Genomic DNA, 27,730 nt, shown 5'->3' with positions numbered 1-27,730 from the left:
TGTGTGAATCAGCTGTTCCGTGACCTTAGTCCTCGTTCAGCTCAGTACCGAGGAAGCACGCATGCACATGTTGTCTACTCAGTATCTGCGCGTGTGATGCAATGTATTGTATGTAAACCAGCTACCACCAGGCAAGCCTGTCCTGGGTACATCAAGGGATACAGAGCTATTAAAGAAAGATCACGAACCCGTTCCTTTGTAAGCAGATAAGAAGGTATTATTGACACGGCCGAGACAAAGTTCAGACATTTCGAGAAAGTATTTCCCGAAAGGGACCGAAACGTCATTGTTTACATATTCTCCTCCCGTCTCGTAAAGTGACTGGCGATCTGCTGCTAGCTCAACTTATACCTCAAGAAAGATTCTGCTTTGTTCTCCGTATCATTTTAACAAGCGAACAAGGAGGAGGAGCATCGCATCTTGACTTGACTTTTTTCAGTCCAGAGTCCAAAGTCTCCTGCATCTATTTACATTGTACGTGATATCTTGGCTGTATTATTACTATTAAATTAGCAAGAAGGTGAGTTGTGTTTCCCTCGCTGTGCTGTTATATTCAACTTTGAATTAATTTTTGCAGGAACGTTTCATGGAATACATTTCCAGGCCAGTCAAATGTCATTGCATTGTTGAAACTAGGTAAAGTGTGAACCTTCTTGAATGAGAGTGTGGAGTTTGGATTGTGCGTTGGTGTTGTATTTGGGATGAAACACTGCCGCGACGGCTAGCTGTCTTACATTAAATTTTAGAAAGGGATGTCACAAGAAGGATCATAGAATGCATGGAATGCGCTTCATGGAATAAATGTACATTTCCAGGGCTGTCAAATGTCATTGCATTTTCTAACTAATAGGGCTCTAAACTAAAGTTTAATATTAGTGTCAACCTTTTTGAGTGAGAGTGTGGAGTTTGGATTGTTGGAGTTGGAGTGAAACACTGCTAGGGCCTGTGGTACAATTGTAGGCCAGGGATGTCACAAGAAGGGGGAGGGGTGATGTGGTAGGCTGTCACTGTCCCATCCCCTACCTAGCCCGGGGCCTGGGATCAGGGCAAAAGGCCACTTGCCACGGTACACTTTGTATAAGTGTACAACTGTAGATCTAACAACTCATAACAAGGTTGTTAGAAAACCAATTAAAGAACCTAGACTAGTAGAAAAATACCCTACAAATGTCCCTAGACACTATTAATTTTACAATTTCATAGGCCTAATGTAAATGGTGCAGCATGGAGTCTGAGGTTATAAAAATAGTCCTGTCGACTTCAAAATACATAATATTGGAATAATTAGACCTGCTATTTAGTATCACAACAGGTCACGGTCCTTTGGCTTCATTGGGCATGTTACATTGTCATTGGATGTTTGGAAGTTATAATTGTAGGTCCTACAGACTGTATCAGATCTAAACTGTTAATGCTGTAAAAGTGGATATTTTCGTGTGACTAATTTTTCGTGCTTAGCTGGGTAAGAAGAGTTTCGCGTGTTTTTAATTCCGTGGAATCCAGACATCAACCACTGGAATTATATGGCAAGCACAAATATTCGCATGCTTTTATTTTCGCGCTGATTTCAGATTGCGCGAAATGCGCGAAAATTTTAACACCATGAAAGTTTCCACTTTTACAGTAGAATGTTTCTATTTAAGATCTATCTGTGATTTTGAATACATCATTTTTGTGTTTACTTCATTTTTTTTTCTTCTTTTTTTTTTTTTTTTTTTTTTTTTGGGGGGGGGGGGGGTTCTGCATGATTGCAGAAAATTACATTGTAGGCCTAACATTTGTTGGTCTATCGGATGTTAACCTGAGTGAGTAGACATCTAGATTTAGACCCCTAGGGCCCTACAATTTGAATGTGTTGATAGGCCTATTGAATGGTGTACGGTGTAGATTCCTAGACTAGACAACGCGGCGGCTAGCTCTTTCAGTTTGCTTGTCAAGCGATAACCCCATCAATCGATGGATGCAAACCACTGTACTGATACCTTGCTATAAACAGCATCCACTGACCTGGAATGATATGCGATACTGCCCATTGGAGTTTGAAATTGTATTGTTCCTGAGAGTTGTGGGTCACCAATCAAGCTTATACTATTTAAACATTCAAGTACAGTAACACACTGCACACTGGCACTGGTCTGACGGTCCAGCAAAAATCACTGTCGCACCAGTAACTTTTCTGGGAATAAACCAGTACAAGATGGAAAAACTGGGTACATATGGTCAGCCAGACAAGTCGAACTGTCAGTAGAAAAAAAAAAATGGGTTAATAGTGAGCAGCTCTGCTTTAACACTGCAGAGCTCTTCATGCAAGTGTACAAATTATTTGTGTATGTCACATGAATTGTCGGTAGAACTACAGAAAAATGAAACCCATTCCAGGGAATAATTTTCAAACTCAAATTTGATTAGCAATTTCAGCTGGTGAAAAATATCTTCAATGATATCCTGTACACTTCTATGTAAAAAAAACTGCTACACAAAAGTTAGTTTGTGTAGCAATGGTGTAAAAGTGCATAGCAAATTGCGATGCGATACCAGGAAAATTATTCCCTTCATTCTGACTCAACAAGACAAGAGTGTACACTTCATTGGGTGCAAATGATCCAGACGTTGCAAAGTTGCCACTAAACCCATAGTGTTTGAGTCAAATGCCTTTCTCATTCTCAGCTGATGACTCATGGATTATGGAAGACACATGCATAGAGTGTATAAAATTTATTCTGATTTTATATACCGTACTATATTTAGAACCCATCTCTAGGGGTAGGGTCCATAATTGTAAATGCCCAATACATACAACTGTACTATTAGATGTCGATATACATTTGTGTACATTACAAAATGTTTTCTTGTTTTACATTAGTTTTGGGAAGACCACTACCCTATAGCACTTGCTGATGAAGTGTGTCTTGAAATATGTTCTGCATGGACAATCTTCTAGATCGATGTACATTGTACTTGTACATCATTGCTGGAAGAGTACTGTAAAAGTGGTTTCTTTCACGTACAGAAACTTTCGCGGTTTCCATCAGTACTGACTTTTTTGCCTATGTTTAAATTCGCGGTCGGTAATGATAGCATTGTAACAAACGACGTGTTCAAAACATTTTCGCGTGATGTTAAATTCGCGGTTCAACCTCAAAGCGCGAAAAGCGCAAAAATAAAATCACCGCGAAAGAAACTACTTTTACAGTACTCGAACACTATGACATCAGGCATGGACAATGATATAAAGGAAATTTGAAGACGATTCCACAAAATATTTCAATTTTTCTAACATAAAGGAAAGGCACTTTTACGGGGTACAATATGCACATTGGAAACAGAAATAACCTGACATTCCTGAAGTGTACCCTTTTACCTCATGTACAGCTGTATTAGAAATTGCCCAATTGTATAATATTGTATCATAGCTCTGCCCATTTTTAGAGCTCATATCATCCAAATCAAATACTGTTCTACAATGTGTGTAACATCTTGTTTACTTGTGTAGAACTGCTCACTTGTTGCAACCTTTGAACCCAAAAGAAAGCAAACTCACTTTCTCTCTTTAATGCTTTTATGACTGCAAATGGAGCAAAAATTCCAGTTGTACATGTACTATACACCATGAATTCAAAATGCTGCTGATGTTTTAAATGATGACGATGATGGTGAGAAAAGGGAATAGAGTTAAAGGATTTGGACTGTGAATCTGTGTCAACATTGCACTTTGATTTAATAGCCATACCTGTAGTAGTTTTGCTAATCATTTAGTCCTGATTAGTACAGTGTCTGGTAGTGGTACAAAGCCAGTACATGTTGATAGTCATCAGAACTTTAACCTACTACTTGTATTGAGGACGAGTCCCGAGTATATTCTGGCAAAGTGTCTATGGGAAATGCGTGTTGTAGCAAAATCAAACCATCCCTTATGGGTTAAAGTATTAAGATGCTGCTAAAGTAGAATTGAATTCAGATGCACTGATACACTCTGCTGTACCTGTGATGTACAGTGTACATGTACAGAATGTACAGTATACGGTTGTGTGGCATTCAGGAGAAGTTTCAAGTTTGTATAATACAATTTGTAATCTACATAACTACTGCAGATAGGCTTAATGGTGGCCTATACGTGTACAGGTACAGTGTGTTCAGTGTACAGTATGACGTGCACACTTCACACATGATGTCAAAGTAATTCACACTGAACTTCTGTTGCACTTTATTCAAAGAGCAGTTTGATATTGTAATCATCTTTTGTTGTTGTTTACTGATTGTGGAGAGGTCCTTTAAATGCAAAACTGTACTGTCAAATGAACATTTACAAAGTGAGGGGGTGGTGCTGCTAGATAATTTTATGAAGGCCTAGAAACCAAATGGCCAAGGTTTCTGCCTTATTTGCCTAGGACTGTTTTGTATGACAGCTGCTGAAATGAAAATCCTTTTCCGAAGGACATGGAGCCATTGCAGCAAACAGTCACAGAGCAAGTCTATTGTTATTCCACACAAGTAGTGTCCCTGGTAGACTATTCAGAATGCTTTGAACGCTTCCTGGCTCATTTGTATGAAATAAAAGTAACAAGCTCCCTTTAGGTGTCATCATTCGTGTCATTTGTGTTGCACAAGAGTGGACTGGTGAGTGATAACTGGCTTCGGACATTTGTCCATGTCATGATATTGTCTTTAGCCTAATGCTGCTTCAAAACTCTTTCTATAGATGTTTACATTCTGTGTATGTTTGTTTTGTTTGTTTGTTTTGATACTAGAAAGCGATTTAACAATGGAATCCAATCCGAGTGCTTCTAATGTAGAGAGGGGAGACGCCCGTGAGCCCCCCGACTATTCCAATGATTCGCGCTCCACCTTCAATCGCTACGTCGGAGTAGGAGGCGGCACCCTCACGCCCGCCGGGAGCTACGTGCCCCTCACCCCCTCGGCCAATCACCCCTACACGCGCCCCTACAACGACAGGGTTGGGAAGATGACTGGTTTGCTGCAGATCTTCTGTGGCTCTGTGACTGCCATCATGGGCCTTCTGGCCCTGGTTCTCCACGCCCACGACTATTTCATGGACTTGCCTCTCTGGGCAGGGCTGGTGAGTTCTGGAAATGCCATAAATTCTAATCTAGAGTGATCGAAGTTCGGTGTTTCCAAGGAGTTACTACCAGACCCAGTGGGAAAAGATTACAAATGATCAATCTATCATACAGTAGATGCCATTTCAGGTTTCCATTGAGTTCAAAGAAAACTCTCCTAAAACAAGATATTAAGTTGTGTCTTCCCAAAAACAAGTCAAGTTACCATTTGAATACACTTGCAGTTTAATAGGAAGAAACAACAGATATTAAAAGAAAGACACAAACTTGTTTTAGGTACCTCGTATTAAAAAAAGGAGTCATTGAGTAAACTGCTCTTGAGAGTGTTCAGTTTGTCAGTTTGTGTGTAACTTCTTTTCAGTACCAAAAACAGATTGAAGTACTGTATAAAGAATCATCTTCAGTCTCTCTGAAGTGAACCAGTATGCCGAGTACAATCATTTCAAAATCGATAATATCCATACTGTGTAATACACAGCTTGTATCACAAGGGTAGCTCCTTGGTACTTTAAAATTCTTTGTGTACAAAATCCAATACCTGGCAAATCCAAATGACGAGACATGTGCACACAATACATCAAAATTGGTCTGTACATTCTCCATTCATGATTTTAGCAATTCATGCATTGTACTGCAGGTAGCACGCAAGAAAAAAAAATAAGGGACTGCATGAATTGTTTGATGCCACTTTTATAGCCGTTTTAAAGTCACTGTCTAATTTGTTGTACAAGCCTCATTTAGCAGCAGTTTTTTATACTCGATGTTTAACTTTGTCGTGGTTTATTAAAGATCCATATATACAATGTATGCACTTGTACAGGGGATGGTGTGTTTGAACACTGGAGTGTATAAGAATGAAATCAGATAACCATTTTTTTTTTTTTTTTGAACATTATCACCTCATGTGTAGGTAAGACAGCGCAAAATATTTACGAAAACAACCCAGGGAAGAAAGGAGAAAATGGGATGGGCAAGGAGTTTTTGTAAACAAGTCATGAACATATGAGTGTAGAATGCACTCAAGGGAACAAATTATCAGAGGTTTTAATGGAAAAGTGCTCTTTATTAGACAGATGGGCACTGAAGCAAGCTTGACTCTTCATGACTAAAAAGGAATTAACTCCAAGTGCACGCAACACATTAGCATGAATTTGGAATCATATTCTTGTCATACACAGTTGTTTGCAATGAATGCATTCTGTCACATACAATGTCTCCATGATTTTGCAGTTATACCTCTTTGGTGGAGTGTTTGGTGTGTCAACCTCAAAGAATCAAACATTCATGGTAAGTTTTTGTGAGCAAAATTAACTTAATTGCTTACGTAAGGATACCCAGATGCCTGCCATCCATGCATGTCTTCCACCAGTACTGTTTTGTTCTCGTCTTTACCCACAAATGAAGTTCGTGTTGACAAGGAAATGTCTGTGCTATTTACAGATTATGCAGGAACATTTTAATATGAAGATGTATTTTACCTCACACCAGAACTGCCCCATGGAATTGCCTACAATGTACATCATTTTGTGATGTAGCCATTTTCAATTTATCTGGACTGTGAGATTTCCCGCAGTACTTTTTCATCCCTCTTTCCTAAACAGGAAAAAAACAGAAACAAAAACATTATTACTCTTTAGTTAAGGAATGTTATAACCCTTAAAAAGTTGTCATCATACAGTAAAACTCGATGTTGTCATCATTTAGATCTTAAAGACACTCAGTCGTGGCGAGTGGTTTGTGCGGCACGGAGACGAACGCAACACGCTGCCTCCCCCATTCTGTATCAAATGTAGTGACCCCCGAATGAGAATAGCGCTGGCTCAATGGGTCAGCGAAAATACGGTAGGCTACAAGAGAGCTCCCTGTGCTTATCTCCTAACCCAAAATGGCTGTCCCGAGAGCTTCCGAATGGACGCACACTCTCAGAGCGCATGTGCATGAAGAGAGGCCAAAAGAGCCACGCGTCTTCTGGCCTCTCTCCTCCAATCACCGCAGCTCGCGGTGACAATATTTGTGTATGATGCGTACACACACACGCACACACACACACACACACACACACACGCCGCAGCGTCTTCTGGCCTCTCTCCTCCAATCACCGCAGCTCGCGGTGACAATGTTTGTGTATGATGCGTACACACACACGCACACACACACACTTGTCTCAGTGGTAGCATTGTCCCACACGTTTATGGATATAGCACCGAGTCTGCCATTGCGCAATTGCACGCACAAACTTCGGTCGTTCGGAGTTTACGTACCATTAGGGATGGCGATCGGCTGCCTTTAAGTGAAATTTTGTGTGTCAAGACACTCTCAAACTAAACATTCTTTTTTATTTCTACAAAGTTTAGGTATCAGACTTTCTGATTTTAAACCGTTTAAAATGTAATTAATCTTTTTTTTTTTTTTTTTAATAGTAGTCTCAGCTTTAATGGGTATGCAGCTTTATCAGGGGAACGTGGTGATTGGTTGCACATTATTCTTGGCAAGTCATGCATTGTATGTTCTCGCTTGTTGATGTCTGCTGTTTCATCGCCATTTGCCAGGAGATATGTTCGCTGAAGATCTGATGTCATACGAAGATGAATTACCCTTCTGATTATATATATACATGTACAAGACATAACAGGGATGTTTAATAGCAAGGGATACAATGTACTTGAAACCATAGTGGCAGCATCTTTCTAACTGAGGTGCACATGGTTTGTGATGTGTCCTCATCAAGGCCATGTCAGGCTGCGTATGACTGCTGATTGCTTTTCTGTCTTATTTTTTTTCAAATACTGAGTTTACTTTGTTTCCTTTCTTCAGAGAGGAGATATTTAATGATTCAGGACAATTGAAAACCAAAGAAGAAAAGTCTCAAGTTTGCTACTGTATCAAAGTAAAAAAAAAAAAAAAAAACAACCAAAAAATACACACTACAATAGGATGTCCAATATATTTTAGTGTAAATATTATGAGCAAAAATGCAAGATCTGCAAAAAGTCAGTGAACAATTTTGATAGGAGTTCGGTTTAACCTGTTGGGGACGGACTGATTTTGCTACAACACGCATTTCCCATAGACACCTGCCCGAGTATACTCGGGACTCATCCTCAACGGGTTTACTCACAGAATTTCACCTGAAAGTCATGATTGGTTGAACAATTTTAGCATACATAATGTCTTTAATGTTTAGATAACCTCCGTAGCTAGTACATGGCATGTGCTAGGGGCATCACAATGTCAAAATTTTTACCTGTTGTGTTGGTATTTATATCTTGACCGGTAACACTAGAACTATTCAAATTTGGATGTCACAAAACAGCAATATGAAAGGTAACAAGCTCTCTCTTTCTCTCTGTCTACTAGTACATTACTTGGGATGTTAACGACAAATGATTTTCCAACCCACAAAAGTTGGTAGAAATTGGTGACACGACATTTGCACAAGGACTGCGATGATTGCTCTGGTCGTATATCCTCCAAGGACTTGGGGTTAGGGTTGTGATAGCGTTTGGGGTTTAGACTGATATGAGGATTAGGATTACTGTTAGGGTTATGTATGTTTGTGAGTAGAATATATCGTGTTTGGCTTTAATAGCATGCAGATATTTCATGGGAGCAATTGTGGCAGGAGCAGATGTCATGAAACCCAAAAAATCATCACAACATCTCTTGTTATTTCTCGTTTCAGATCGGTCTCTACCTGCTCTTCTCCACCCTGTCAAGCATGATGTCCTCCGTCCTGGTTGTCACTGAGGGACATGCAACCTTCATGGAGGCTAATCACTGTGACTGCTCCATCATCCAGGTAATCTAGCTCCCCTCCCCCTTTGCCCTCTGTGCCCTCCTGCAAAGAGCCACGCCCACTCTCTGTGTATAGAGATGAGAGGAACTTGTACCCCATTTTTCAAACAAAAATCTGGATTTGGAGCCTCCTTTAATAGCAGCCTCCAGCAGCTTCTTACATGTGGTAGCTCAGTATAGACAGAGGAAACATCAAAAGGCAATCCAATCTGATCGGGTTCTGATCGGGTTCTGATCCCACCTGAGTACAAGGGGTTGTTGCAGAGCCTCCTGTAGCAACCAAGAAGAGGCTTGGCTGCAGAATAAATGCTATAGGCGTAGTGAAGCGGCTTTTTTGCCAACCTGGACAATATCAGTGAAGGTCAGTGCCCGCTAAAGTACACAAACAAATCAGATGTCTCAACCGACGGCTGCCAATGAACATTGATCAATCACTGTGCACATTTTCATGCTCATGACATTTGCAGCCAAATGTGGTATTCAAAAGCACATGCCATTTTAGTATTAGTATCAGAGGGGAATTCAGTTACCATGAAAACACACCCAGTCCAAGCCTGTTTTGGTGAAATCTAAGGAAGCCCCCTGAGCAGTGTAAACATGCAAGCAATCACATTTTTGAAAGGCTTTTCGAAACAATTTGAGAAGGCTCCATCTTTGGGGGTATGGGGTATTGGTTTACTTCCAGTCTGACCTGTGTAACCCTCTCTGTTCTGCTAGAGCTGATGATAGCCGTTTGTTTATTCCACAATATATTATTGATTATTCAACAACAACAACAACAAATAAATTAAAATCTTGGAGTCCTGTACTTAACGGAGAAATGTTCATGGTATGCGTATGTCACATTCACATCAAAGTCAATATTTTCGCGTGTCTCTAATTTCGCGAATAGCACCCGACTTGCGAAATTCGTGAAAATGAAAACCTTGCGAAATATTCGGCATATACAGTAGATCGGTGACACGACATTTGCTCCGTTCTTATTTTCTCCAAGGACCTAAGGTAAGGGTATGGTTGTAATTGGGTTTTAGGTTTAGTTAGATGTGAGGATTAGGATTAGGGCTGGGTTATGTTTGTGGATAGAATTTATGTTTCACTTTCATAATTTGCAGATATTTTATGGGAGCAAGTGCGGCAGGAGCAATCGTCATGGAAACTGTCAGATCAAAAGGAAACTTTAACTTTTGTGATGGGGTTTATACTGGTAAAACATACAATACAGATGACTTTCATTTGTTTGCTAATTGCTGCTTGTACACTAGATGTGCATAGATACGAAAGTATAATAATATTTTTTTGTATTTTACAGATTAAAACTTGTGAGATGCAGTGATTATGAGAGTAGTTTAAACCATGGCCAACACAACAGTGTTGATAGGGGAAATAGGTATTAGATTGAATCACCTTTTAGAAGATTTCTAAAGAAAAGTAAGTGACTTTTCACCTTGGAGACAACATACACAGCATTTCTGTCACAAAGATGAAATCTTCTGCAAAGATTTGTGTATTGGGCAACTCATAAACTATAATTGCCTGTACAGTACACATCTTTCTTTGAACAGAATTGTGTCTGCCTTGTTGGGGTAATAAACAGCCAACCCAACTCCAACAGATTCTAATAGCAGACCTTAATACTTGACCTTTAACCCAACTAGGAAACGTGCATGTAATCCTACCCAAAACCTGAATCATTATTTGAAACTGTATTGTTCATGTTTGTGCTGTGGGCAATGATACTTGATGCGCGTGCATGTCTTTTATTTTTTTTTTTTTTCCGAGGGTGTACGTGACATTTTCAAGACATCAGCCTGTGGTTCATAGCAAAGAAGAAAGAAAGAAAGAAAAAGAAAAAAAAAACCCTGAAGAAACAGGAAACAGGAAACAAAAAAGAAACAAGCCTGCCAGCCAATGCTGAGGAGAATAGAAGCACTAATGACTTTTAGAACACTGTTTCTGGCACTCTTGTAGTGCAGGCAGTAGCTTTCTCTTTGCTTGTGCTTCTCTATTTCTCTTTTTCTCTTCTTTTTCTCCTTTAGTTTTTGTTGTTTGCCTTTCCTCCATCTTTTTCTTCTCGGGGGGGGGGGGGGGGGGGTTCTGTCACTTTATTGCTAACAACTCCTTTAATCATGAATAACAAGTAATTCAACCTGTGTTTATATACACAGCTGAATGTTCAAGTAAAGCCAATGTAAAGACTTAATGTAAATTTTTATTACCATAGAAATCTATTAGTACTGAGAGAGCATCAAAGGTCAAATTGAAGCTTTAACGTTGTCTGCTTTAATAGTGAAACTGTTTTTCTGTAAGTTTAGAATTTAGAAAAAACAAAAAATTATATTTAATCATAATGCCTCTACACGTCTACTCTGTAACTGGATCTCTTGTAAGATAAAAATATGGTAGAAATAATTAGGAATGAAGTACACGGCTATGAATAGAACTTGTTGCATCTGTTTAAAATAGTGCTACTGTGAAATTTGGATGTCGAGATTCTGGTTTTGGCAATGATTATACATTTGCATTCTTTTGCTTCATTTTCAAAATAGGAGCTTATTTGTGATAAAATTCACTTTAGACTACTCCTGTCCCTAGATGCAACATCAACATTGGTAAGAAGAATGTCTGCTAAAAATAAATCTTTTAAATGGCACAGCTATCCGTCATGACATTTTGGCAATGGTGATGCATTCTTTTTTTCAATCCCTTGCATGACATTCATAAATTTTCTGTTAACAGTTGAGCACTCGCATAACTTGGCACTAGCAGTGCATTTGGTGTGCGTCATGTAAAGCCATCATTTTTAAATTACGGCCACCTCCCTCAGTCTCGCTAGGCCGAGAATACTCTGCTACGTGCCATCTGGTGCTGGGGTGTTGGATGGCAGTCCTGCACCGAGGTTTTATAGGGGCTCTGGTGTAGCTGTCAGTTTACATCATAACTCGCCAGCATGAGGCTCAAAACAGTTTGTTAAAGATCTATGGTGGCCGTCATTTGATACATTAAAATAGGGATTATGACTGAAAGATTGTGTTTCTTGTCTTTGCAGACTTCAACCAAAAGCAAATCACCTCAGGTGGTATGCTATGTGTACAGTATACATCACATTTTATCACAGTCACCATTTGTAAATTTTACTATTCACTTCATACACCAGTCCATCAGAGTTTGTACATGTAGGGTTTGAAGATATACATGTAGTATAGCACAAAGGGATAACTACACCCTGTATTAAAAAAGATATTAGTTGGAAGAAGTTTGGAGAATGCTTGTCCTTATTTTGAAGTTTGGGCTGTGATTCAGTCTGATTTTGAGCACAAGTGCCATCTTCAGATGTGAAGTTTTTCAGACTTGAGAGAGATTGCCAAAGATAGCACAACCTTTAACAGCCTTCCATGATCTGTTGTATCTGTGTCTTCAAGAATCTTCAGTATGTACCTGGGGGTACAATATTTTTTTCTGCATCTGGAAAGTATCAACCATATCATTATATGTATCAGTTATGTGCTCATCTATTGTAATGTGTGTTTGAATAGAGCACAGTGACTTGATACTACTGACATCGTGGTGGTACAGATTATAAGAGACGTTCTATCTCACATTTAATAGTTTCAGCACATATCGATAAATCTTGCTGCAAATCGCACAGTCAGTAGATAATATCTGCCAATCTGCAGCTTCACCTTTGAATAGTGTTCTTTGCTTGGTATTAGATTGACACTCATGTTGGGACCCGTGCTTTCTTCGCATACAAAGGCAAAAGTTGCCAGGAAACTATGCTGTAGTTGTCAAGGAAGAGAGATCTCCGAGTCCCCCTAATATCCCCCATTTTGTCACCATGGCCTTCTTATTGCCATTGGACTGTGGAACAGTGCTCTAGATACCAGAGTGGGTTTGTTTCTCAAATCAATACGAGACTTCAATAGGCGCATTTTTTTTTATTATTATTTTCAGTCATTCATTTACATGTAAATTCATTATTTCTGTTCAGAGAGACGTACTCCCAAACTTCAAAAGAATACCTTGAATACATTAATTACTGTATAAGCTGTTATTTTCGCGAGGGTTTAATTTTCGCGAATTTCGCGAATCTCAGTTGGATCGCGAATTTAACAACACGCGAAAATGTCTCCATGCGTCAGGGTAATAGTGCAATTATGTTAGCGTCGGCGTCGGTTCGCGAAAACAACATCTCGCGAAAACGTCTATGACCTCCTCATTCGCGAAAATATCTGTACGCGAAAATAACAGCGTATACAGTATGTGCACGTGTGTGAGTGAGTGTCAGATACAACGTACATGTAGATGTGTGTTCGTGTTTAAGCCTCATAATATGAAGTATGCCAACAGTAATCATGCTGGCACCTGAACAGAATAATCAGTGTTCAGTTTGTCTGTATAAAAATGCATGCTGGATTGTTTGTTAATAGAGGTTTATGTTTGCCTGGCACTCTAAATGCAAGGAACTGATGCAGCTCCACATGATTTATGGCGCTACAATAACTAATGACCTCACTTATCTTCCCTTGGCTGTGCCAAAGGCAGAAGATGACAAGCTGTGTTTGTGCGCACACAAGTTTCATGCTCTTCCTCCAATAGTGATTCTTGGATTTTTCATCTCGGGCTATTACACCCAGGACTCTACACTGATATTCAATGCATGAGACTGTCAGTGCTATTCATGAAGTAGTCATTTTCCTTTTATATATATCCTACAAAATAACTAAGGTCTGTGACATTTTAAAGCAGTGGTTTTGTGTACCTAACTTTTTCTTTTGATATGTTTTGAGGGTTTTTTCAGCAAATGTTTGAAAGAAGGGAAGGAATAGGACGTGCTAACTAGAATATATTATATAGAGCTTTCCATGTTTGTTTTTCCCCCCTTTCTCGATCTTCTCTACTCTGTTGGAGGTGCGGGCCTGGAGGACATTTTGTTGCCACCATTTATCATCATTTGTTATAACGCTGCTCATGATTCATTTGTGTGCACGTGGGGTAGAAGGCAAGACTCCAGAGGAAAACATGAGCTCTCAGATAATACTTGCAGAGCAGATTGCCAAATAATTGAGACAGCTACACCCATGTAGGAGCCTACACTGTATACTGTATTTACAAGAATGCTTTGGGGGAATTATGTCTGTCAATGGCCCCAGGCGGCTCTATGAGGGGGCCCCAAACTATTGTATGCAGGCATCACGATTTAATAAAACATTTATAATGCATTGGACATCTTCTTCATATTTTTTTTTCTGACAAGACACAGTTGGGAAGCATTGCTTGAATTGTACACTGTAATTATGAATAATATGGCAGTTAACAGCTGTACATGTACCTTGTACCAGGAACATTTCATTCACTAGAAGAGCTCGAGGCTATCAATGTTCCGCAAAACGCCAGGGCAGAGACTCCAACTCTCCCGTCGAAAGCCCATTTTTGCAAAATATCCCATTCTCCCGCTTGAGATTTAATTTCTCCTGCCCTGGCTCTGTGTCTCCTGCCTGAAAAGATTTCTTACTTTACAGTGTCATCGTATGTGGAAAAATAAGCCTTAGATGGCACGAGAGAGCATAAAGAACCCTAGAGCTTCCGGGGCCCTTCAGCGGGCCCTGCACTCCGGCCGCAAGGAACTTCGCGCACTAAACTTGGAGCCTCCCTTTTGCTAGGGATTTCAGGCGGGAGAATCTTGAGATCAGAAAGTGCTTGGGGTTGGAGTCTCTGCCAATGTTGCAAGAAAAACAAATATACTGTAAGATGTGTGTTTTCTTCTACGTGAAGATGCACTTTTAGTCAATCTAGCCAGATTTGTTAGGAATCATTTGTTGGGGAATTATAACTAGCTAAAGTTGGGCTCTTACAACAGCCACACAGAGGGCTCCAGCTTGGTTCCCATTTTGAAGTCAAAATTCTAACAAGACACAGGACTGTGCTACACAAGGTTGTACAAAGTCTCCTTTGGTGATATCATTGTTTTTCATGAACTCTGCTTTAGTAGTGAAATGCAGGAAAATGACAAAAGTCTTGAACTATAAAAGCAGAGGCTGCACTATCTGTATCAGGAGAGATCTATATGGGAGAAGAATACTCTATGATATGTTGTATACAACATAATGCATATATGTGGTTCATGTTACAATGTATGTTTTGTGGTAGTTTGAACCTGTGTGAATTATTGACATTTTTTGAAATAGCATGCCAAAGTATTAATTGTGGTTTTCAATCATATCTAAACAATTCATGAAATTGTCTCACAAAAAAAGAAAGAAGAACAAAGACAAGACGTACAGTATTCTGCTTTATGCAAGTGATAGATCATCTACAATAGGCCTACATGTATGCTGTACAATTGTTGAATGTTAAATGATCATTACAAAGAGAGAAGTGACCCTACAACAATGTCTCTTATATTGTTTTGACTTGTTCTATGGATTTGAATACAGTCTCTCTATCGTTTGTTTTTTTTTTATTTCATTTGACTAGGCTATACTGACAATTTAACCTACATTGTGCATTGTACACTATAGACATGAGATTACATGACAGGACCAGCGGGAGAAGTAATAAACAAGGAACACATTACATTATTACAGAGACTCCAACTCTCCCGTTTTCGACGGGAGATCTCCTGCCGAAAACCCATTTTTGCAAAATCTCCCGTTCTCCCGCTTGAGATTTAATTTCTCCCGCCCTGGCTCTTTGTCTCCCGTTGGAAAGGATTTCTTACTTACTTCTATCGTATGTTGAAAAAATAAGCCTTAGATAGCACCAGAAAACATCTAGAACCCTGGGAATTTCGCGCTTCGCACACATCAAGTTGGAGTCTCTCGTTTGCTAAGGGGCAATTCCACGATAACACCGTGACACTTTTGAGAATAATTTCACTGATCAAATGTAAATAATAATCAAAATGTAACACTTGAGAAAAAATTTTTATCGTGTATCTATGCATATCGTCATAAGCAATTTTGAAAACAAAAGAAAGGAAGAAAAACTGCTGTGGTAAATGAGTTATGCACGATTAATTACCACTGTAACACCGTGACGCAAAATGGACATGGGTTTTTGTGCACTTTGTTTACTGACAAAACTCTGTGAAGTTAATGAACATTTTGATAAGTTGATGTGTTCATTGGATGTACTAGAGACTCAATGATAATAATGAAGAAAAATTTGAATAAAGAATCAATTGACAGGAAAACTATGACATAGATTTTAAACAAGTGCACTGTAACACCGTGACTGTAACACCATGACCTCTGAAATGTGTGTAGAAAACCTATGGAGAATCCTGTTGTCTTACTTTCAGCTCATAGTGTTTCTCCATTAGGTAGAATGAAATGATGATTCATGATGAATGTTTGACATCACAGTATAACACTTCCAGATAAAACAGAAATAAAACAGAAATTATTGAAATCATAACAGATTAACAAAAACAACAAAGTAAAGAAAAACTTTGCACTGTAACGCCGTGACATGTCATATACGTTTGTACACGTTACAGTCAGGAACACTGCTCTTTCAGTAAAATATACTTTATGTTTTGAGACATAATTCACTCTATCATCATTGAAAGCTTGTTACGTGTAAATATTTCTGAGTGAACTTTTGGGTTTACAACTACTCTTTAAAAGTCCAATTTGTATATTTAAAGATGACATACAAATTTGAAACTTTGATTTTAATACCTTTGGTCACAAAGGGAGGTGAACCCACTTACCAATTTCAGTAGCAATAAAAAGAATCATTCAAGCAATTTGTGTGGTACAAAATGTACCATGATTATTCTTCTTTTCCAAAGATGTACTGGAAAATGAACATGTACATAAAAATGATTACAATGCAAATTCTCATTCATACACATAAATCCTAGTGAGTGTGGCTCTTTTAATGGTGAAACTTGTAAGATTGTGCACAGCACCATGCACAGGAAAGTACATTGTAGTATTCCAGTGAGATTAACTTTTGGTGGACTCATCGATATAGCTTCAGTATGCCCTAAGTAATTCTTTAGGATACCAGAGAAGCTGCAGCAAGATTTCAGACTGTTTATCATGTAGGAACACATCTGAGTCTACACAAGAAGAGTCAAACCATGTGATAAAATGGTCAATTATGATAAAAATATTAAACAAAGGGTATCAACTCAACTGAAACTGTTGCCTTTACCGTAATTAAAAGTTCAAAACCTTCAGAAATGTTTGCTGTGGATAGTTGTGAATCTGGTAGGTGGCACACAGTGAATGGACTACTTCCATTTTAACCCACCATGTGCTCTGAGTGTTGATTGGCATATCAAACCCCACTGCATTGTAAACACAGTTCTCGATTTTTGGCACAGAAAGGGTTAGAATTGCATGATGCTGGCAACAAGTACAAGGGATAATCTTTGTGGATATAGTTTGACCCATCTGTTATGAACAATCCTTGATAAACCTCTATCTTTCGAGTAAATGTGACAGAGAAATCAGATGATCACTTCAACAGTTAATTATCATGTGTAATCCGGTATGTGTCCTGTGTTATTGCAATGCAAGTCACGGTGTTATAGTCACGGTGTTACAGTTACTGTAACACCGTGACACATTTTAATCAGCTTTAATTAATTAACAAAATTAGTTACTATCATTTTAGCACTTGTATAGCTACATGTGGTCATGATTAGGGCTATCAAAATAAACCCTTTTGTGTTTGTAATTTTCAAACAATACTAGAAACATCAGTTTTTACCGTAACACCGTGACATTATTGATGATCGTATTTACGATGTTCACTGAAGCTTAACACATAGAAAATCTTGCACTTTGATGATTTGGTAATGATGTTCAACCCTTAAACTCTGAAAACAAAGGCAAAGTTTTTACCTCCTTTTTCATTTTCTCATGCTACATTCATTTAACTTCATTACATTTTTCAGATAATTATGTCAAATTTAATTATGCTGATTTTATGCACATATTTAGCAAAGTTAATGATGTAATTTTTTAACAAGATGGTCAAATATGAAAAATTCAGTCCTTAAGCTTTCATTTGATACCAAAATGAATGAGATTTGACTATTTTGAAATTTGATGGTCATGTCCACTTTATCGTGGAATTGCCCTAAGGGTTTCAGGCGGGAGAATCTCCAGATCAGAAGGTGCTTGGGGTTGGAGTCTCTGTTATTACAAAACACTTATCCCAGTGTCACATAGCTAAGAATTGCTTTTGTGTAGTTATTACATGTTATACATGTAGGGCCCTACCAGTTTGCTTGAAGCCTCTTGTGATCTGTTGGTGTATTTTCATAGCATTTAGAATTGCGAGCTCAGATAACTTTCTCTGTCAGGTTTCAGAAAGTATGTGATAATACAGTATAGTGGAACTCTCATATGACCTGGCTTGTTATGTTAATATGTTATTTGTTTGTTTGTTTGTTTGTATGTTTGTGGTTTTTTTTGGGGGGGGGGGGAGAGGGAGTTTAATTTTTCCTTTCCTCGAGCAGAAGAATTTTCATGTGTTCTTTTTTTATGACATCATTGTCCATGGACTTCAGTTTGCATCATGCATACATGTTTAGTTACTTTACAGGAGTAAGTGTTTGGCAGTCTACAGCAAGCTTTCACGTTGCCAGGAATGACCTCTTTTGCCCCAATGTTGGTTTAAAACCAGACCATGGTTTGCTGTATTTTACCTTTAACACTGATCGTCATACCGGCTGTTGTTAACTTCCGGCAGAATACCCACATGTTGTACGATGCCACGGCTGCCCTCGTCTCTTGCCTGGAACTGCTGGTGACTGGGGTGGCCATGTACCACTGTATGGCAGGCCTTGGCTGCTGTGGCTGCTGTGAAAATTCCACACCAAGGGTAGGTTAAAAAAGAAGAAGAAAACAAAAACACACTCACACACAAACAAACCTCATGAGTATACTGTAGCTGCATGAAACCATACAATTGTAGCATGTCTTTTCAGCTCAAGTCAACCCATCGCTTACACCTGTACATTATATGACACTTAAAATGGAGAGTCCTTCATCAGGATAGAGGCCATGGTCATAACCTTCATTGTTTGTACTCATGCAGAAACTGGGCAGAATAGACTTTAAGAATGTTGGAATTAGTAGTCTTGGATATTTTTAGAGTTACCTCTTACATACATGTAGACCCTAATAGCAAAATGCCATTCATGAAAATTATGCAGAAATTAACGTTTGGCTTTTTTCCCCTTTGTTGATGTCTTTAATTGAAAATATTATATTGGATTTATAAAAAAGGCAGTTATGTTAACATCTATAGTCCTCTGAGGCAATAACAAAATAGAGATGGATGCAAGTGATTTACCCTAAGATGGAATGTCTTTGTCAAAACTGACCCTAGAAAAGTTAGCATGATGCAAATTTCTAGCACTTAATCTTCAGAAAGGCAATGTACATACACATGTGAGCCAATGTGACCTCTGCAGCGAAGTACATGACATAGACAGTTTGTGTGCAAATATGCCACTCAGTTTTTAAACACCAGAATGTTGAGGTCATTAAAAATCACTAGAAGTACAGTACACCCTATGACAGATGATATGGTTGACCAGAAGAAGAATAATGGCTTGTCCGATTGGTTCACTGGTGAAAAAGTAATTTTCTGTGTCTTTGTCCCCTCTCGCATGAAACAGGCATCGACTAGAGACTCAGCCTACCCACCAACTCTCCTGGATTTCAGCCGCATCCCGCTTCCCCCGGCCCCCATCTACCCGGTCCTGGGCCCAGAGAGTTCGGAGAAGGTGCCCCTCGAGTGAGACCCACCTGTGTCGTTTGCCCCGCCCGTCTGCACAGCGTTGCGCCGACTCTATAAAGCTTTGTAGAAAAATCGCCAGTCGTGAGGGGCCGCTTTTTGTCTGTGCCAGCGATGGGGCCCAAGCAAAACTCACTCCTTGTCAGAAGCTGTGGCAACCTCCCACTTGTGAACAAAGAAGTGGATGGCTTTATGCATTACCAGGCACTTTTCTTTATGGTGTGAAGTGGGCCATTTAGGCCCATATGGGCCCCTTTGGGCCCCTCTGGGCCCCCCACATGCCGGAGTGTCATTTGTGTCAATTACATACTGTACGCTCTGACTGTGGAACTGTAGGTACTCTTGACCATGGCCACTGCTTCTGGAATCGTAATAGGGGAACTCACTTTCATGTCGGCAATATTTTGTGGATCATTAACATTGTGCTATACAGTTGTAAGATTTCACTCCAGTTGAACTTTTGTTTGTACAGCGATGTTCTTACAATGTACATTGTAGGTGCTGCCATTTAATCTCTGATTGTGAAACTGGGAAACTCCAACAAAAAAAAAAGAAGAAGAAAGGACTGATGTTATCCTTTTAACGTGAAAGAAGAAATCTTTCCAGCACAATGTACACTAGCCATGTTTCTCATTTTTACTAGCACTCAATTTTGTGTGTGCATGCAGAATATGAAGAAATAGCATTCAGAACCAGGAAGGCAGGAAAATTTTGCTCTATACTGTTTCTTGTTGCTACTTCAGCCAGTACAAAAGAATGAATAAAGCTGTAACTTGTATAAATGTGGAATGTATGGCCTTAAAACCTACAAGTATAGATGCATGCACGTTTCTGATACCTTGAGATGTACGCTATACAGTATTAAAGTCTTTTATTATCAAAGATGGCGAGGTATTATCTTAAACAAGACACTGTACATGTTGTAGACTTAAATTATTGTCCACGTTTTATGTTCTCCACCAATACTTCATTTGTACCTTAATGTATCCATTGGTACTCGGCCTGCAGTTATCAGTGAAGCAGCTAGGGATAATGTGTGTAAACTTTTGCCGATGCTTTGTAATGTAGTTTGATTATATTTCACTGTATAGGCACATTGGATGTGATGACATATTCTTTATATGTATGACCCCTTGAGAGAATTGATTGAAACCTTGACTTTGCTACAAATATCGAACAAAACAAAACAAAACAAAATGTAGAGAGAGAAAGCCTTCATCAGACATGAAATTATTTTTCATTTTCATCATTGTTGCACCCCACCCCCAGATAGAATCCCATCATCTATGATGAGGACTGGAATGTTTGGCCTTTAATAGATCTGGTTCCTTTGAGATTTGCAAGTTTGTTTTGGTAAGGTGCAATAGTGTGTATCTTCTTGTGCAACTCCTTTTAAAAAACAGGCAAAATCACAGATGAAAAAGTAGCAATGAGTGGGGGTTGATGCACCAGCTCATCTGCAGATGGTTGCAGGAGGTGATTCTGTTGTATGAAATGTCTGATATCCTGATGCACCAGCCTTCTGCAGTTGGTTGCGAGGGGTGATACATGTATCTCTTGTGTGACATGCTCGATATCTTCAAATCTTGGAACTCACATAAAAAATTTTGAGGTAAAGTGAGCTTGGGAATTATAACTGCTGTAGCAATGGTTAATGTTCTGATTTTCTCTGGTTCGTATAGATTTCCACAAAGCTGGTACTCAGTTTCGCCATTGTTTTGTTATTCTACAATAATGTGTACCATAGTATCAATGAAGATGTACTTAATAATCGTTAATGCATGGCTGCCTTCTCTTCTCTGTCAACCCCTTTCATACAGAAGTCACACCCCTGTTACCAATCTATTGTAAGAATTTGAAGCAGATGATCATTGCCCATATTCATTCAGAGTACTTTTGAGCAATATTGATGACAAAACAGCACATTTTGTTTTGCTGCCTTTTACAAGTCCTTTCAAGGCAATGCATGCTAAATTTCTGGTACCTGGGGGAAAAATGGACATGGGGGATTGCTACTGTATAGTCCGGTCTTTTGCCGGTTATGAAAAGTGTTCCCACAGAACCAAGTCTGGGTTCAAGTTTTGAAGAAAATGAGCTTGATTCTGAAATTCATCTTACTATGAAAGCTTTTGAGGAGAACAGAAAATGTATTTCTGGCCTGACATTAGTTTCGAAGTATTGAAACTGACTAGTAGAGAAAGAAAGATAAATGATAGAGTTGAAAATGATAGAGAAAATACAGTGTGTTTTTGTTTTATTTCATTCAAAGTAAAGGAAGCAAAACTCTGCAAAATGACACTAATAATTACGTAGACATTCTTACATGGTCATATCAGAACAATATTGCGTTGCCCCCATGGGTATCCACACGATCCAGATTTTTTGTTTTCAGCTCATTTTGTAAAGGTCAGATGTGAACAAAACGCTTCCATTTGTTGCTGACGTGTGCCCATGTGGCCCCATTAGTGAGGCTTAGTTATCCCTTGTCTTTCTATGTTGTTGTTGTATAGTGTGGAGTCCATGTTGTGTGCGTCTTGCCTCACCGCCTATACTTGAATATATGGCATTCCCAATTTATACTTTTGTAACAAAAGCATTTCATATGTGTATCTGCCATTTTGTATGAATTTATTTATCTCTACCTTTTCCTGTGGTACATGTATATATGAGTTTATATATAAAGTTGCCTTTTGTATTATCTTTATCATTTGGTATCCTTTTTTTTTTAACCGTGATATTCCAAACTTGGCGTTCGTTGTCAATTTGATAGGTTCTGTTTGTGTGTTAAGTTATGTTTTGAAAGAGGGTCAGATGAAAAACAAAACAAAGACGTAATGTGCAATTTTCTAGTGTTGACTAGTTGTTTAGATCTAGATTAAATTTTCTGAAAGAAGTGCTTTTGTTTAAATATATGTACAGTGAGTCTGGTAACCATAAAATAGCTGTGAGCAGAGTGCTCACCGCCTTATCCTAATCCCAAACTGAGAGTAGATACAGCTTTTTTATGGTCCATATTGAGAGAAATGATGTTACTGTCATTGTATGATGTGTACAGGCTACATACAATGTATATCTTGGACTACTGTTCGGGTGGATACAGTGTAGCAATGCAATTTACGCTGTACTTTTGTTTTCATCACTACTATTGTCATCTCTGCATGCCTGAGCTATACTGTGAGTTTAAATGTACACTTTATACAAAGTTTGTAGCTTGTGTTCTTTGCCGTGTAGCAGTGACGGATCAAGCTTTTTGCTATTAAAGGGGAAGGGACGTTTCACCCAATGACAATTCTCTTGCCAAATTTAATCTCCATGCAAAGCAAAGGGTAACTGCTTCATTGTATTTTTTTTTCATTTGATACTGTGCTCTATTATCTATCTCAAAAGTCTCCTTATATATGCATCTCAAACTGAAGCTACAATTAGCATAACATGGTATCATTGAGTCCCCTCTCAGCATCTTCAAATTTCATTAGCCATTCCATTTGATAGTTAATATTCAGCCTGCTCTGCTTTTACATGTAGATATAAATAGTAATTATTCCGATGTTCTCGCGATGCCAGTAACCATCTCTGTCACGTCTTCGGTTAGAGTAAGTCTCAAGATTGCATGCACTCATTATTGTACTATACCCACCTGCAAGTATTGGTTATCATTATGAGAGCAATAGTTTTTCTTGTTCATAGGATTATTTCATGGTGCATTATTTCATGCTTTGTGTATTTCTGTGTTTCATATTATTATACTTCCATGTAGAATATGTATTGTGATAACACTTTCTATCTCCATGCATTAGCTGGTGCTACTTGGACAATACCTCCCTCTCCATCATGAATACAGCTTGAAACAAAATGAAGAATAAACAATAAAGGATTTTAAAAAAAAAAGATAGATAGAAATTGGTAAAGATTCTGATGAAATCAGGAGGTTGTCTGCAAGAAGAGGCAGGTCACCTGACTAGTTTAAAGTGTCAAATCAATACTTCCTTCTCATTCTTCCATATTACTCACAAACATCTGTCATCCAACCACTTCCCCCCCCCCCCAACATTAATGGGATGTGAATTTATTTCATTTCAATTAATAAATTATTTATTTCTAGTTTATTCCTTTTTAATGGCAAATGTGTCTTCTTTGAATGGCAGTTAATAATAATAATAATAATGATAATAATAATAATGATAATGATAATGATAATAATAATGATAATCATCATCATCATCATCATCATCGTAATGATAATAACAACAACAACAACAAAAGCACATATAGATTAGTTTGACAACCTCATGAAAAATGAAGCATGTTGTTCACTTTATAGATGGGCATGTTCTAATAATGCAGTATTGTGCCCTCGTTCATGGAATGTGTTTACAGAGTACTGAAGCGATGATGTCACGGTCTTTTGTTCGAGCTTGGTTAGCAACTGTTGTGTTCACAGGCATTCGGGCTCCCCGAGGTTGTTTAGAACCTGTTTCCATGGTAACGAATGCCTGTGATGTCCCACTTCGGTACTCTATTCTCCTTGTCCATCTTATCATGCATATAATTCATTGACAAAAAAAATGACAAAACTGTATGGATTATTATCATGGAGGGGCATGTGTACATGACCTGTGTTCTCAATTTTTCTTCCAGGAACAAGATTCCATTGTTTTCTTCTGTTTTTTTAAAGTTCAGCTGTATAGCGAGTATAGTAATACATGTAGTTGTTGGTGCTTTGTCCCCATCACTGGTTCTCAGAACATATGTTTAGTTGTATTATTTTGACATAGTATACCTGTATATGATTACAGTGAAAGTGGACGTCATTATGACAGCCATAGCTGAAGTAGATGTTGCTGATGTTTTGTTCTTTCTTTTTTTATCATTATTTTTACAGTTGTTGACACCTTCTTTTTTTTCTTTCTTTTCTTTTTTTTTGAATTCCAAGACTTCTACATATTAAAAAATTGATAGAGGCTCTTGCATTATGTGAAGCATGCGGTCTTATACCATGGGTTATTAGTTTGCTACCATCACTAGGTAGTAAACCTGATAAGTTGTTACTGCCCCAGAGACTGCCTTTAAGGGAGGCTGACATTAGTGGTGGTTTGGGGCCACTGAGATTTGATGTCAGGCCACCAAATTTCCAAAAAGGCTATCTTTTGCTGGCCCAATTGGGCAGCTAAAATTCAAAATGTTATTTTTTACTGATTGCAGATTTAGTAGTTTCTTTAATAGAGTATTTGTTGTGTTGTTGCCCCCTCCCCCCCCCCCCCCCAAAAAAAAAGAGAAAAGACAGGGTAAGAAGTATTTCCAAGGTGAACTTTCAAGCAATGCATATGAGACCCAAGATCAGACCAGTTTCTTATTTTGTAAGGTTAACAGTGCTACTTTGTATGTTGGATGTGGCGACGTAATGCTCACAACTTTTCCAGATGAAGGTACTGCAAGTGGAGCTCTTGTGCTATTTTATACCCAGGTTATTGGTTACCTTGACTTTCACTAGTTTCTCCCATTTGTGCTCATTTCCATTTATAGAAATATTTGACAGTTTGGTGTTTTTTAAGCTGTTTCTGCTCTATTTGTGTGCATTGAAACATGGTGTTATTAAGCTACAGTCTTGTTTGTCTGTACTATGAGTTCATGTTTAAACTTTAAAAGTTACAAGAAGTTTTTCCAAGCATAACATATGAAGGAATGTCACGCATCCTGAAGGAATGTAGAAAGGGTACAGATATACATATTGTATTGTAGGTAAGATTTACAAACACGATGTTAACTCACATGCACTTCCAGTAAAATTATTTGTTTCAATATCTGCAAAAGTATCTTTAATAGTGAAAATGTGTTGTAGTGTTCGCAAGAGATTTGCATCTATAAATTTCCGTCAAGAGGAAAATTAAGTTGTATGCTATTAAGTATGAAAACGTTGCATGAGTGCACATACTTTGGATGGACAACTTTGAAGTTGAAATGTCTGTATTGATGTAACATTTTTTTTCAATGATCAATATTAGAAGCTGAAATATTTCAAAAATTGAAATTAATTTTCCTTCTGTTTTCAAGGCTCCAATAGTACCAACCATTTGAGAGCACCACATCTGCCTACCCATATTCCATTTCAGCACCATAAATACTGTTTCATCCCAGTATACAGCTTTACATGTGAGCTGCACCAAGAAATGTAATTGTAGTGAAATGGAACTCAAAATCAAAAAGTAAATATTTTCAATCAAACCTACTGAACTTTTTGCAGACCACTCCAAAGTTAGCAATTAGATACTGTTGTAAATTGAAAGTAAGAGATTATTGAAGCACCAATATGACTTTTTTTGTGTGAAATAGAATTCATGTGAAGCAAAAACTAAATGTCTTCAATTAAACCTACTAAATTTTCGCAAACCACTCCAGATAGCAATTTGCTATTGTCGTAAACAGTTCCCTTCGTTCATCGACAGAGTGCATCATCTTATTTATTGAAGATAATAAAATGAGAGTTTAAGTAGTCTGCTGGTTCAGACCCTTCTGGGTACTTTCATGTTCAAACTCTTCGCACTAGTGGCCCAGTTTTGCATTATGTCAGCAGGAGCCAACGTAATACAGAATGCTTAGGCACATGTGACCAACATCAGTTGGACTGTGTCTTTGAGCTTCTAAATTCTTGCATGTTCCTGGAGACTATGTCCTAAACAAACTCTGCGCTCACTTTTTATTTGTTTTATTTTTTCCTCTTTTTTTTGTTTCTCTTTATCAGAGTTATTAGATGAAGAAAGAGGGATGGTTAGTCCTAGACAAAGTGTCGTGAATCTTTTGTTGTATGCCAAAGAGTAAGAAAGAGAGCCGTCTATTGGTAGAATGTTAAACACTAGAGTTGATGCCAAGTTAAAGGAAAATATGAAGTACCAGCATGTAATTTATGATATGTTTTTACAACACAGTAGAATACTGTACCACAATGTAGTAGAGGTTGTCCGTCAATACGGTATGTGTTTATGCCTTGGGTCAGCTGTGCTATTAATGTTATCATTAAATGATATTTGTTGGATGGCACTGTTAATCAACTGCAAAGAAATATTATTTTGTATGAAAGCAGACTTTGTTACAGAGTTCTTACATACTATTCTAGCTTGTATTTGGATGCTGATTGTATGAAAATGTGAGGGCACGTAAGGTATTCATGTAATGAAAATGCATGCTTACTGCATCTAATAAAATATTTAAGCACATGCCATTTCACCAGTGTACTACATGTAGTATGCATTGTGATGACTGTGTCACTGTGTTTCTTGTTTAAAAGGAAAGACCCAAGGTAATCTCAGTACTGCCAACTTTCACGTGATTAGTATGAGACTCACACAGTTCACCAAATTTGAGCTGTCTCACTCTGATGAAAGAATTCTTATGCTGAACCCCAAAAACAGAAAGTAAAAAGAGAACCCCAAAAACAGCAAGTAAAAAAGAAATGTCTCCAAAATCCCTGATAATTCAAACATTCAATATGCCTAAGCCCAAACTTTTAAGATTTTCTCACAGACACTCTTTCTCTACAACATGTGTTGAAATCTTTACTGAAGTATGCACCAGAGTGCACCATTTCCATTGTAAAATTGTCAAAGCTCCCTCCAGTGGTGCTGGGGGGGGGGGGGGGAGGGGGGGAGGGGGGGAGGGGGGGAGGGGGGATCAGACACCCTGACTCCCCTTCCACGCCATCCCCACCCTCACTACTGTCACTTCGATCCCTCTGATTTGGTAGGTCGCTTCCTCATAGTGTCTATCCAAACTCTCACTTAGAGGTTGGCAGCCCTGTGATCTTGAGAGTGAGACCTTGAGGTATACCTCAAGGCAGCGTTTAGAGTACAGTGGAGACTCAGTATAACGAGACCCTACAAACAAAGGAAATAATTATTCTTTGGGACCTGAGAAATTAGTTCATTATATCAGGTATTTTGTGAAATATCAGATCTCTTTATATCGAGTTTCCACTGCACCAAGTAAGTACAGGGGGATATGAGAGACAAATTGAAAATCGAGCAAAGCAAGAGAGAGAGACGGGCAGAGATGGGAGGAAGAATGAAAGAGCAGGAAAAAGGAGGGATGAAAAAAAAAAA

General features: G+C 38.5%; 1 protein-coding gene across 1 annotated transcript; it reads left to right on the top strand.

Moving 5' to 3' along the window:
- The first annotated feature begins 46 nt into the window (after window positions 1-46).
- LOC139711282 (uncharacterized) lies at window positions 47-20,121 on the top strand. The gene is made up of 6 exons (XM_071623190.1): window positions 47-520; window positions 4,749-5,077; window positions 6,309-6,365; window positions 8,761-8,877; window positions 18,585-18,716; window positions 19,519-20,121. The coding sequence occupies exons 2-6, from the start codon at window positions 4,763-4,765 to the stop codon at window positions 19,639-19,641; spliced, it is 744 nt and encodes a 247-aa protein (XP_071479291.1). The 5' UTR covers window positions 47-520; window positions 4,749-4,762; the 3' UTR covers window positions 19,642-20,121.
- The last annotated feature ends 7,609 nt before the right edge of the window (window positions 20,122-27,730 follow it).

Source organism: Diadema antillarum, unplaced genomic scaffold (assembly GCF_040938485.1).
Source record: "Diadema antillarum isolate AM-2024a unplaced genomic scaffold, OU_Dant_1.0 seq00001636_RagTag, whole genome shotgun sequence".
NCBI classification, from domain to species: Eukaryota; Metazoa; Echinodermata; class Echinoidea; order Diadematoida; family Diadematidae; genus Diadema; species Diadema antillarum.
This window is presented reverse-complemented; position numbering and strand designations above follow the sequence as displayed.